At 43.0% G+C, this 14,356-nt stretch overlaps 2 protein-coding genes across 2 annotated transcripts in view; both read right to left on the bottom strand.

The window, feature by feature from the left end:
- Window positions 1–2,947: 2,947 nt before the first annotated feature.
- Window positions 2,948–6,212, bottom strand: LOC147899419 (glucan endo-1,3-beta-D-glucosidase-like). The gene is made up of 3 exons (XM_087378320.1): window positions 5,680–6,212; window positions 3,478–4,848; window positions 2,948–3,273 (listed from the first exon to the last, which is right to left on the bottom strand). Exons 1-3 carry the CDS (start codon window positions 5,753–5,755, stop codon window positions 3,242–3,244), a joined length of 1,479 nt encoding a protein of 492 aa, XP_087234446.1. The 5' UTR covers window positions 5,756–6,212; the 3' UTR covers window positions 2,948–3,241.
- Window positions 6,213–8,128: 1,916 nt separating this feature from the next.
- LOC147899418 (uncharacterized) overlaps window positions 8,129–14,356 on the bottom strand; it is a 70,754-nt gene continuing 64,526 nt past the window's right edge. The window contains exons 2-3 of the mRNA XM_087377723.1: window positions 8,518–8,663; window positions 8,129–8,401 (exon numbers count right to left, since the gene is read on the bottom strand). Coding sequence (XP_087233849.1) covers window positions 8,129–8,401; window positions 8,518–8,663 — 419 coding nt within the window. The remainder of the gene's footprint in view (window positions 8,402–8,517; window positions 8,664–14,356) is intronic.

Raw genomic sequence — 14,356 nt, 5'->3', positions numbered from 1 at the left:
TATCAAAAATGCATCTTCCGATAGGTTTGACTGAAAAATAAGTATTCAGCTCTATTGGAGAAAAACAGAGGCAAAGAGAGCATGCACCGGCATCTTTTCATACTTTGTATACTCTTTGGAAAAAAAGCTTTGGACATGTTAAAATTCCAAAGAGGTAAAAAATGTCAAAGTGCAATGACTGTGATGATCTAAAGTGAGTACTTAAGAGTGCAACATCTCTAGAACAAAAGAAGCTGACAAAAAAAAGAGAGAATTTCATCATGGACTTATTCGACATTCTAGAATAATATATGCATTTTGGAAGGAGCAAGCTATTTCTCACCCAAATGAGTACATGTGCATTATTATAGATGGTATGGATCAAAATACAACAACATTACCTTGATTCATTAACACTCCACCTAAGCTATAAGGAAAATACTTCTTAAAGACACATCTATGTGGAGTGTTAGTACATGGATTTAAGTCTTCTATAGACATATGGATTGATTCCTTGCATCTACATGATAGCAATCAAGCTGTAACATCCGTTATGAAGGCAATTCATAATGTACATGCAGAAAAAAGTTGCCTACGAGCAACTTTGAGAGTACAAGCAGAAAATTGCGGACGATAGAATAAGAATGTACTCTTCTTTGCATTTTGCTCAATACTAATCACTCATAGAATCTTCAATGAGATTGAAGTTGGGTTTTTGTTAGTTGGGCACACACATGAGGATATCGATCAGGTATTTAGCACGGTTTCAAGAGAACTAAAACACAAGGACATGGAGACGATGGATGACTTAAGAAGAAAATGAGGGAGAAAAGTTGGTAGCTATAAGGAAGGAACAGTATGCTCAATGGTTGAGAGGATGTATGATTGGAAGAGCTTTATTCTACCTTTCATACAAAAAGGTGGTAATGCCTTGATAGGTCATAGCGCTCCACACCATTTTCTCTTTTTCTTAAAGGATGAAAAACCAGTGATGTATACTCTTCTGATATAAAATGGGAACCTGAAGAACCTTATTATCTCTTAACTTCAATCTCGAGCGAAGAAATGCATCCAACATGGGCTCCTATAAAAGAATTCAGTGAGAAATCCAAAGGTGAAATAGAAGGCTTAAAAGCTTTTATTACACACAAAGAGGAAATGCTCTAGAGATTTCCTGATTAGAAGCCCTCTTGGAAGGAGCACACTACTGTTGTAATTAGCAAGACTACGAATTGATAAAGGACCTTGCCAAAATGCAAGAAGATGATATTAAGGCAGAATGGCCTTTATTTTATCCAAATGTTGGTAACGACTTCCGCCCAGCATGTGGTCTCTTTGAAAATGCGTTTGAATCTCTCCTCCCACGTCCATATCGTGGCCCCAAGAAGAGAGAATTTATGCCACAAATAGACATAGACGTCCGTTGTTTTGTTGCAGTTCGACCATCGGATGATGAACATGAGAACATGAAGTTTTGGGTTGCGAAAGTAGTTGACGTGAGCATGGATGACCGGCGTAAAAAAACACGCTGCTAGGTGTGTTATCTGATCAAGCACTTATGCGATGGGCGTGCCGCTTTGCATGTAAGTCAATTCCACCTAGTTGAAGGTGTGTGCAAAGTATCGTGCCCATCGGATATGCTTTGCATTGTCGATCAAGCATAACACACTGTTTTTGCCTTAGTGTCATGCACAACCATATAAAAACACGGCCATAGGTGTGTTATTCAAATAAATACTTATCAGATGGGGCCTCCACTTTGCACGCAAGTCCGTTTTAACTACGTTGAGGTGCGTGCAAAGTATTGTCACCATCGGATATGATTTACATGGTCGATCACGCATTATACATCATTTTTTCCCTAATGATATGCACATTCGCAAAAAAACACGCCATTAGGTGTTATCTGAGCTACAACATTTACAGCGGTATGGTATGAGCCAAGGGATAGGAAGGAGAACCAAGATAACAATACATTACATAGTAGTTGTCTGAAAAAGAAATGGGTCCCAAACCATGATGCAATTTCAAGACTTTCCACAGAGACAGTCATAGTATCTTGGAAATTAAGATCAAAGAAAACAAGGAAGTACATGGGGTATGATGTAGAAGATAAAATAAAATTACCGCAACCAATTATTTAGCACATTATAGAGTTCATAAGGATGCTCGTCCAGGAGGAAGTAGAAGGAGATAGCGCAAATGAAGAATGCCCATGATAACACCATTCAAATATCGAGAAAGAGTGAAGGTGATGGTGGTGGTCAGATGAGAGTGAATGAAAATGGCACCCAAGTGACAAGTGACGATAGAAAGGACAATCTGAACAAGCAAATGTTTGGATCACTCATTTCTGTGATGATAGAAAAGGACATTCAAACAAGCAATGTTTCGATCGCCCATTTGTACTAAACTCACAGTAAAGGGAAAAATAAATTAATGAAAAGGCCACAAGAGATCCTTTGTACAAAGACTCATCCAGAGTAATATTTCTTGTAAAACTTATGATAATGTAAAATTGCAAGCATAGCTATTGCTATTTTTTGGAGTACAAAAGAGGCTTTTATCATGTCTCATGTCTATATAAGCCTTTTCATTTCTTGAATATTCAAGAGTGTTATAGTTTTCTACATTGAAAGTAAAAAGAGTCTTGTAGGTCTCTTGTATATACATTTTTAAAATTTTGTGAATTCTCAATAGCATGGTTTTTCATGGATTTAAACTAATAACTCGGATTTTTTAATTTAAGAATACGCTTCATATAAACAAGAAATACAAATTTAGGATTTAATAGTAGTTTTTGCATTATTAGTGCAACATTGTGGAGAGATATTTTGAAATGTATTATGTGGAAATGATAGTGCCACAAAGTAAACTTTTGATTCTCAGATGACATTTTCATAAAGTAAACTTTTCATTTGAGAAAAATTTTAAAGAATAGTCCAAAAGTAGACATATGAGTCCAAAACTAATAAAATAAGTGTTTTGTAAGGAACAAGAAACCATGAACATTCAACCTCTCTTGTTTTGTTTTGGAGTAGTTTGTAGAGCCACTAAGTTTAAAAAAAGACTTAAAATAACAGAAGATTACTCTAAGATAATGTAACAATTACTCCGAGTGTGGTAACTAACTTTCACTCTATTGAGGTCGCGTGACTCTGACTTACTTTTGCTAATCGGAGAGCTTAAAGAATTGATTCTTTCTGATTATGAACAGTAAATCATGACACCGCCTGATCATTTCAAGCGATAAGGAGACATCTCACTGAGAAGCGTAAACACAGGATCCGTAGCCTGCGCCCAAAGCAAACAAAAAAGTAAATCTCTGTCAACATCGATACTGTTGGACATTGAACGAGTCAACGGAGTTAAAGTGGCCTTGCTGTGTCCACAAGGCGGTGCTCAAATTAAAAGAAATAGAGAACATCTAGTGAAGAGATTTGCAAATAGAAAGAGAGAGAGAGAGAGGGGGGGAGCGGGAGAGAGAGAGAGACTAACTTGGATCCGTGGGCGTGATCATTCCCGCACCGTTGAAATCACAATTCCAGTAGTTCCGGCCGTGGCGTTGATAGTAGCTGTTCATCGCATAGGACGCATGGGGAACTACCGTGTTGGGATTGAAGCACTTTCCACCCTCCGCAATCGCCCTGCAATCGGCTCCACCTTCTCCGCACGCATAATCTATGCATTGCTGCAGAATGACCGAAGACTTGGTAGGATTGGCAACACACCAGATCGCTGTCGACGATGCTGTTCCATGGTCTCCAGAATCTGGCATGTTGGACGAAGGGGGGGTGGAGGCCATTGGTGGTTGTTTATCGGGTCGTTGATAGGTTGATTTGAGGATACCAACATCGTAGACTGGAGTTTTGTCAGGGTGGAAGAGCCCGAAATTGCGCTCGGTCGATGGACCCGGCTTCAGATCTTCGTTGAAAAGCGCAAAGATGTAAGTATCGAGCATCGTGTTTGGCTTGTAGGGCGTTCCCACTCCGGAGGTTACGTGCTCGATCAGGTTGGTGTTAAACTCTTGGGCATTCCGTAGTCCAGCCCCAGTTTCATCAGCATCTCCTTTAGACGGCCAGCCGGTCTCTGCAACGACCACGGGGATGTCATCGAAGCCGGCTGCATTCATGGCGTAGTAGATGGCATCCACTTGAGCATCAAACAGGTTGCTGTAATGCAAGCCCGAGTTGGAGTCGGTAATGCCAGCATTGGGACGGAAGAGAGCGTAATCGAGGGAAATGACATCCGCGTTCCGCGTGTAAGCGAAATAGGGGTAAACATTGGACATGAAGGAGGAGCCAGTGCGAGAGAGGAAGGACAGAAGGGAGAGCATGACAGGGAGGAGGGTTGGCTGGAAGGTGGAGGAGGAAGGCGGGTAGGAGGTGCCCAGGACGGCCATGGAGTGAGTAGTAGAAACAGTGATGTTATGCATGCGGAGCGATCTGAGAGCAGAGTGAATGTTTCTCATAGCAGGCAGGAGCTGGCGGACGAAGGAAACAGGTTTGTTGTTGCCTGTGAGGATCTCATTACCAACGGCGATGGCGATGATGTTGGCGGCAGGGTAGTAAGGGGCGATGTTGGCTTGGATCCAGGAGATGGCAGCGCGGGGGCTGGAGCTAAGGATGGGGATTTCTTCGTCAGGGACACCGGCAACGAGCTTGAAGCTGGAGTGGGCGAAGGCTTGGAGGACCTGGGCGTCGGAGGTATAGAGCTTGACGTTGGAGACGGTGGTGGTTTGAAGGAAGCGGACGACCTCCTCTGGACGAGGGAGGTTATCTGCCACCATGCCGTAGTTCACTCCGATGCTGGCACGAGATGTTGCCGGAGTCCGCCATTCCTCTCCGACGCTCAAGTCCGCCCGCGCCCCTGCTCCATTAATTCACGCATAAACTCGTTAATCAGATCCCAGAAGCTCCGCAATGATCACGCGAGTTCTTGAGCAAACGATAGTCGTTGTGGAAACTACAGTACTAGTTGTCGCGCAGACCAGCGCTGCAATATATTTATAGATAGAATCGACAGAGATTGTGTAACAATTAAACATCAACAGATTATATTACCTAGCATAATCGCCAGCGGCCAGATGATGTATTTTGGAATGAATACTGAGATCACCACAACGACTAGGTGCTCAAATTTATATCACAGAAGATGTTGCAATCACCTCAACGACTAGCTAGGTTCTGCAAGTTTATATGTAGAGAGAATATATATTGTGCGACGATTACACACCAACAGATTATATTGACGTCCTATTTTGAGAATGAATAATCAGATCACCACGACTGGCGAAAATCAATGACGAACCCTCAGATCACGGAAGTATGGAACAATTTCATAACAAGGGAGTTGCGCAGCGATTATGAATTCGAGCAAGTTATCAGCAACGGAACTAGAGCGATCTATATTGATAGTAACACAACGATCTTTTGGTTACATTCCACTAAAGATTTCTTCTTAAACATTAATACATCGACAGATTCGTTAGGGACGATCGTGCTTTTCAATTTAGTTCGCACAAATATGTTTGCGGCTGAAGTTCTGCCGGAAAGAGTTCTACGTATCAGAGCTGATCGAAACCATATTAATCTTAAACGACATTCCGACTTCCCGCCGTTCATGCACCAAGAACAAGCTTCGACTCACTATACTGTCGCACAAAATGCAATATCAAAGAAGAGCTCGATTTGTGCTCACATGAAAAGGTCGCCATGCACACCGCGAGCAACAGGCTGGAGCTGGCCGCCGTTGCGGCCCATCGCATCAAATTCATCTCGAAGCTCGCTCGACTAAATTCGCCTGAAAATCTCTCTATTTCAGCTATTGCACCGTGCACCTCTTTCTCTTTTCTCTCCCTCTCTGATCGGTCACATCGCTCTTCTTCCAAAGGACCTGCAGAAACCAATCGATCCTCGGAATGCCAAGACCATCAGCCCCCGATGAACCATTATATAACCCCTTACGTAAACTCCTCGCTACTCCCTATATCGCCCTTCCTTCGCTCCAATCGTCACCTCCAGTTGCGTCCCCTTTACGAGACACTTACCATAACCTGCCCCCCTGAATGCCCTTACCGACCTGGAAAAGTGGTGGACGTGCATTCGGTAACGTGTAGCAGAAACTGCTTCCTATTAGGCCCTTTGGAGTGGCCATTGTTTACCAGAGACAACCTCATCCACAAGACATCGGATCGACTCCATGCGTCTAAAACAATCGTCCAAGCCTCCAGGTGAAAAGGCGCTGCATTTTGCTTCGAACAAGTTAATTTTAGGACGAGCTTTTGCACGTCAAATTGTGTATTAGACGGAACGCATAATTCTACTGATCCACAGCACAGAATCGCCTTTTGACTTGATGTCTAGCGCAGCTGCATGCGATGCTCGGCTAGATCCAGCTCTAGCACTGCACGAGGAGGCATGAGAAAAGGCGGAAAGCAAGTTGGCCACTCGGATGCGTGAAATGGGAAGCATGATTGAAGATGCAAGCGATCCGCTCAAACCTTATGCGGGCCTGTGGTGCTGAGCACGGTCTGCAGTCACGAACTGATTGCATCGAGGTCCAAACAAACATTTTCTTATGCGGCATGAGATATAGATCTGCCGTAAGAATAAAGGTTGTTTAAAGCTCGAATGCAGCACTAGTACTGGCTGTGGAGGAAGGAGTAAGCACACAAGCAAGCTACCAAAGTTGATTAACAATACAAGCAAGCTGCAAAACTTTATTAAAAAGAGCAAGCTATCAACCACACTTGATTAACCACACAAGCTCGTGGGGCTATCAAGAGAAAAATATAATTTTCTTATAGAGAAGATTGAAGAATATTTTACAATTCATTAACCACACAAGCTCGTGGGGTTATCAAGAGAAAAAGGCTAATTTTCTTATAGAGAAGATTGAAAAAAATTTTTAAATCATGTTTTTAACACACATAAACGATATTTCTAAATCGTGTCTTAAGATATATTGAGAGGATTTTTTTATAAATTCGTGTTTTAGAGGAAATATATTTACATAGGGCTATCATGAAAGGGTGTCTTTTAATCATACAATATTATGATTTAAAAAATAGGCCTTGAATGCTCTTAATTATAGGGTTTACACCCTTGACACAAGAAAGCAAAGTGATTGTTAGGATAACAAAATTGAGAAAGAGTTCATGAATCGTCATCATTGAAACCCAAACTAGCATAGCATCATCATAGGAGTATACACCTTGAAAATTTTTAACATAGTGGAGCAAGCACACCACTTGGAGTCTTGGATGGAGCTCTTACTAGTGGACTAACTCATTACATAGGCTGCACTCAAAACCCAACTAGACTTGCTTCCATCCTCATTTTACACCCAGACCCAAACATTGTTCTAATATACTGGTGGGACTTGTTGAGGGTTCACGCTCAACATCATTTGATCACGTCTGCATAGTACCATCATGTGATCATATGTGCATCGCACTAACCCAATAGAGTGCTATAAACGAAAGGGTTAGATGCCCTAATCCTAACCCTAAATGGGTTTGTTTATATTCTGCATTTTAAACTAAATCTAGTATACAGTTAGTTATTTATGGTGTGCTCTCTAGGTGTGCCCTCTCTCCTGATCTCCCCTCTTCTCCTCTCCCCTTTTCATATTTTGTCATGGTATCAGAGCATGGTTCTACCTTCCGTTGAGGCGCCATCCTTGTGAGAGAGATTGAGATTGAGAGATCAAGAGATTGAATGTTCTCTTTCGTTGAGAGAACTTCTCCTTTATTGAAGGAAAATTTATGTTCATTAATTCCATTCATTGAGTGAGAATTTACGTTCATTGAGAGAGATTTCCATCGTTAAGAGTTAAAATTTCAGTTCATCTCTTTTGAGTATTCTTAAAGAAAAGCTTTCCGTCCATTGAAAGATTTTGTGTGAGAGGAGGTTTCAGTTTTTTGAACCTGTGAGAATGTTATTCTCTCAAGAGACTGAGTATTAGTGAGGATTGAGTAAAAGCTCTTGCAAGCAACGAAAGCTCCATCATATACAGCCCTAGCCAATAAGCAACGTCCACAAGCAGCGCCTACCAACGGGACAACAGCCTTCCCTGCAAGGCTTCATCAACTCATGGGCTTCTCCAATTGTTGCATTGGCTCAAGGGCCAACATACGGCTTCTGCATCAACCAACCTTCCTGGGATACTTGATCTCCAGCGCCAAGCTTAGGCATGGATGCAGCTCATAGCCAAGCGAGACGACCCTTGACTGTCTCCATACATTCGTTTCGACAGATAGCCTCCAACGACAACTCTCCTGCAAGTAATCAGGGATCTCCTGGTTGTGCGCTATATCTAGCAGGTTCCTAGCTTCTGCCAAACGGCGCCTCCCAGCCTTCGGCCAGCGCTCCAGCCAGCAATGGATGACAGCGACAGCAAAGCCAGGCGACATAGCCTCCTAAGGCACCAACGCCAGGGCCAGCACCAACGGCTTCTCGTGGTAGACTGGCTGCTGGCTGCTGTCGCACAGCGCCTCCTACAACCTACAACCAACGGGCTCCCATAGCCTTCTACCGGCTCCTTCCGCCCTCGACTCCAACAGCCAACGCGGTCAATAGCAGCAAGCTCCTTACCTCCATGGGCTTCAACGCCCTCTACAAGCTCAACCCAGACGACCTTCAAGCTCTTCAACAGCCGGTTGCTCACAGGACCAACTGTGCCTTCTTAGACGGCAATCCCACCTTCAAGATTCCGTCACCGAAATCGTTACGATTCTGTCTGGAATCTTTTTTAGATTCCTTGGAATTCCCAAGATTTCAACCATTCAACCCTATCCAGATTAGACACGTGGCAGACTAAAACCCCACCTTAGGGTGAGGATAAGCTAAGGATAGGTTTGGTCAAGTTAACCCTGAGTCAGGTTAACTCCCAATTGGGTCACCACAGTTATGTTTGGTTAAGGTTGAAACACGTGGCACCTTATCCCTATCTGCCATGTGGCAGGTCTTATCTACGACATCATCACCTCATCTAGAGTGCCACATCACCTTATTTAGACATGTCAGTAAGGTCCATGTTAACTTGCCACATTACCATTGACTGACACGTGGCATCGACTACCACGTCATCTCATCTACCATGTCAGCATCCATGGTGGCATGCCATATCATTACTACTAGCTCAGCAGTCTAGATCAACAGGCCACCTCAAGAGTGCCACCTCAGTTGTCCAGTCAGCACTGACTCCTGCAGACATGGTTACCTCTTCACTAGCAGTTTACGTGAATACTCTTGCCACCTCGGCACAGGGCTCCACAGTCACACCTCTTGCTAGGCAAGGTGCCACATCATCACTGCATGTGACCCACAGTGACACATCATCATTGAGCACTATTTGCACTCCTTTTGCCTCTCCACCTAGATCAAGTCGTATCTCTTGATCCAGGAAGAATTTGAGGGCACTCTAAAAAGAAAAGTCGATCGATTTTTCATACTCTACGCGCTCGTCACATCATACACACATTTTCGTGCAAGCTACACTCACATTTTAGCCTTGCTGACAAATCCACTTTCTACACGCACATCTGTCTCTACATCAATGCATCTGACCCAGGACTTAAAAAGAACAAAAGAAAGGAATTATTTGTTGTTCTTTCATCGATCGATGGTTGGTATAGATCTTGATCAAAGTAGACTAGATCATCATAGAGGGGATGCTTTGAATCTCCCCAAGTTGCCAATCTAAGCCATGCCCAAAATTCTTGACTAGTACCTACTCGGAGTCAGTCCATATGTTCACATACGGTTTCACATCATCACATTACCTGAAACCTTACGTTCATCAGTTCAGTGAGCAGATTTTAGAGGCATTGTCGATTGTTTAGTGGGCAGATAGCACAGATTTAATTTCACACACACATGCCATCATTGTTAAGCCTATTCGGCTATTTCATGGCATTGTGCACATTATTTCAGCCTTGTAAAGCCTCTTGGCTATTCCCGACATCATTTTCCACAAGCCTTGTAATACAGATCGGATTCTATATATTGCAGTTTTATCTTCACCGACATTCAGATTTCACTTGGCACAGTCAATGTTTTGCAGTTGATTCATACAGAGATTTTCAGGACACTTTGAGTACATTTCATGCACCATGTCTACGACTAGCAACCTCAATTTGGAGGCATCTACTAAGCTAGACAACTCCAATCACGGCACATGAAAATACCGAATGGAGACCATTCTAGTACTTCAAGACAAATGGGAGTATGTCGATGGATCTACACCTAGACCATTGGTTGATCCAGCCACCAGTAGCTCTACTCCACCTATTGTCACAGCACCACCAGCGGGATCTACAACGACATCTACAGCTACACAAATAGTTTTCGCACCTGTAGCAGATCCTACCATTGCCCGAGGTCAAGTAGAATGGGATAAGAAAGACAAATATGCATATCATCTGATTAAGCAGAATGTGCAAGATGTCATGCTAGGATAGCTCAACACATTCAAGACATCGGAAGAAGCATGGGATATGTTTGCAGCTCTTTACAAGTCCAAGAACACATCTAGGATTCTCACACTGAGAAACCAAATCAACCACAGTTTTTGGAACAGTAGCAAAACCGGTCATGCTTATGTACTCCAGATAAAAGATTACAACAATCAACTAGTAGCCGCAAGAGAGACTATGGACCCCGTAGAAATGGTTCAAGTAATCCTGAATGGACTAGGAGAGGGATACGAGAATCTAGTCCAAAGTATTGCCATTTAAAGGCAAATACCAACACTGGAAGAGCTCCAGCCAGTCCTACTTGGTAAAGAACTCAGGATGCAAGCAATTCAAGCACGAAAAGGCCATTCTAATGATCAGGCTTTCATAGCTTCAGACAGAAGCAGAGGTAGAGGCAGAGGCAGAAGTAGATCATACCAGAGAAGTGGTCATCATCAACAACAAAATCAAAGTCAGCATCAGCAAAGAGGAAATCATTCCAATCGAGGAAGATTCCAAGGATGAGGGAATGCATCCACCAACATGTCAAACATCCAGTGCAGCTACTGTCATAAGTTTGGACACTATGAAAAGATTGCCACAAGAAGCAGTATGACCAAGGCAATCAATCCAGCACTAATCGAGGGAATTTTTGAGGCAGAGGAAATCATCATGATGGTCATTCTAGTCACAGTCATTTTGCAAATGAACATGGGAATATGTTTCTTGAAAACAAGGAAATGCAATAGACTAATACAGTGTACCTAGACATCGATTACAATCCCAAAAAGGATTTCAGCTATCAAGTCAACCAAGTAGAATAGGATCCTTGGTATATTGATAGCAGTGTGAAGATAGTGGGAGAGAGGGAAGGAGTCTCACTTGCGGCTTTCTCACAATCACAAATGGGGGAATACACACAAAGGTGGAGGCTGAAAACAGTTTTCCTCTTCTTAGTTGTGTAAGCCAAAAGAACTCTAGTACAAAGAAATAGAAGAACCCTATATGTGGGTCTCAAACCAAACTCAACTAACTAAGGTGGCATACTAACTGAGCCACAAACTAGAGTAGATAAGGATAGCTGTCATCCAGCTATTATTCGTGGGCGGTGTACCAACTGCATCTCTAGCTAACAGGTCGGTGACATAAATGCACAACAGTCACCCTGGCATATAGAGAGTGGAGCTCGATATCTCAACACTCCCCCTCGAGCTCAATCCCAATTCCTGCACACCAAGCAGGTCTTTGAACTTGCGCAGCTTCTCTGTGCCCAATGCTTTCGTGAAGATGTCAGCTACCTGATCCTCTGTGCTGACATAAACTAGATCAATGAGACCTAGTAAAACCTTCTCCCGCACATAGTGATAATGCACCTCAATGTGCTTTGTTCTGGCATGAAAGACTGGGTTCTTTGCCAAATGTATACTACTCATGTTGTCACAATAAATGACAACTGGCCCATCTGTAGACTGATGCATATCATAGAGTAGCTTATGCAACCAAGCTACCTCACATGCAGCCATTGCTGCACCCCTGTACTCAGCCTCTGTGCTCGACAAGGCAACTGTAGGCTGTTTCTTGCTGCTCCAAGTGACTGCAGCACTCCCAAAAGAGAACACATATCCACTGGTAGATCGTCTATCAGAAATGCTACCAGCCCAATCAGCATCAGTGTATCCATGCAACTGTATCTGAACCCCAGCCTCATAAAATAGTCCATACTGCAATGTGGACTTCACATACCTGAGTATGCATCTAGCCGCATCCAAATGTGGTTTCCTTGGAGCCTGCATAAACTAACTTACCAACCCAATAGCATAGCTCAAATCTGGCCTGGTAATAGTCATGTAAATCAAACTTCCTACTATGCGTCTGTACATAGTAGGGTCTTCCAGAAGCTCACCTGCATCTGTGCTCAGCTTCACATTCTGCTCTAAAGGAACTGAAATAGGCTTACAGCCTGTCATCCCATATTTGGATAGCATGTCCAATCCATACTGCCTCTGTAAGAGCTGTATCCCACTTGGTGATCTAATCACCTCAATGCCCAAGAAATAACGCAGCTCTCCCAAATCCTTCATCTCAAACTTCTGCCTCAATAGCATATTCACATGAAGGATATCTTCATCACTATCACCTGTGATGATCAAATCATCAACATAAATGACCAGCAGCATAATCCCTTTCTCTGTTTTTCTCACATAGAGTGAGAAATCTGCCTTGGAAATCTGAAAGCCAATAGTGACAAGATACTGTCCTATCTTGTCAGACCATGCTCTAGGTGCTTGCTTCAAGCCATACAAGGCTTTCTTCAACCTGCAAACAAACTCAAGATGAGTAGCATGAACATAACCTGCTGGCTGCTCCATAAAGACCTCTTCTTGCAAATTACCATGCAAGAAGGCATTCTTTACATCCATCTGATGTAAAGACCGTCCCTTTGATGCAGCCATAGCAATGGCTGCTCTTACAGTTGCCATCCTTGCAACCGGGCTGAAAGTTTCTTCATAATCAATGCCATATGTCTGTGCATACCCATTGACAACTAATCTTGCCTTGTATCTATTCACAGAACCATCTGCATTGTGCTTGATCTTATAAACCCACTTACAACCAATTGCATTCTTGCCTTTAGGCAAAGGCACCAATTCCCATGTAGCATTAGCATCCAAGGCATCCATTTCTTCATCCATGGCTTTCTCCCATTTTTCATTTCCCATGGCTTGCTCAAAAGAAGTGGGTTCTGGTTCCTGTATCACTTTGACCATATAGGCATAGTGAATGGCTGTAAATCCATCATATTTCAGCCTATCCACAGTATACCTAACCCTGGTAGACCTACGCAAAATAGGCTCACTTCCAGGTGCTCTCAAAACATCCCTGGTCTTCCTTACTCCAGGTGTAACAACAGAAGGAATACCCAACTCATCATCAATGCTCTGTTCTGAGCCACTGGATTCACCATCCACATAAGAGTGACCTGCATTCACATCAAACATGGGCTGATCTACCTTCTCTTTTCCTTTTCGTGATACCTGCGTACCACTATCTGCATTGCTTTGAGGGGATTCTCCTGATCTCAATCTGCCTGTCCATAGCGAAGTATGTGAACCACTGGTAGAGGACACTCCAGGTCCACTGATATTTTGTGATTGCTGCTGTGCATTCTGTGCAGCATTACCATTTTGTGCATCTACATCAATCATCACATTTACTGGTTTATACCAACTGCTCATCTCATCAAAAACAACATCTCTGCTCACTGTGAACTTACGTGTAGAAGGGTTATAGCATCTATACCCTTTCTGCTGCAAAGAATAACCAATAAAGACGCACTTCTCAGCTTTTGGATCCAACTTGGACCTCAACTCATCTGGCACATGGACATAAGCAATGCAACCAAAAATCTTCAAATGAGAAATATCTGGTTTCCTACCAGTATACATCTCCTCTGGCGTCATGCCATGTATTGCTGCAGTGGGAGTCCTGTTCATTATATAGACTGCTGTAGCAACTGCTTCAGCCCAATAATAATCTGGTAGATCTTTTTCATTTAGCATAGCCCGAGATACCTCTCCAATATGCCTGTTTTTTCTTTCTGCAATTCCTTTTTGCTGTGGGGTATGACTGCATGAATATTGCTGCTTTATACCATGCTCCTGCAAGAACCTTGCAAACTCATTTGAGAGGTACTCTCCCCCTCCATCTGACCTTAGGCATTTTATTTGCAGGCCTGTTTCTTTTTCAACCATAGCTTTGAAAGCTTTGAAGTGCCCAAACACTTCACTTTTCTTTTTCATAAAATACACCCACAGTTTTCTGCTGAAGTCATCAATAAATGTGACAAAATAGTGACAGCCTCCAATAGATGCAGCTTTTGTAGTCCACACATCAGAGTGGATTAATTCCAATGGCTTT

This window comes from Dipteris shenzhenensis, chromosome 8, assembly GCF_047967505.1.
Source record: "Dipteris shenzhenensis isolate YYH24624 ecotype China chromosome 8, Dip_SZ_1.0, whole genome shotgun sequence".
Lineage (NCBI taxonomy): Eukaryota > Viridiplantae > Streptophyta > Polypodiopsida > Gleicheniales > Dipteridaceae > Dipteris > Dipteris shenzhenensis.
This window is presented reverse-complemented; position numbering and strand designations above follow the sequence as displayed.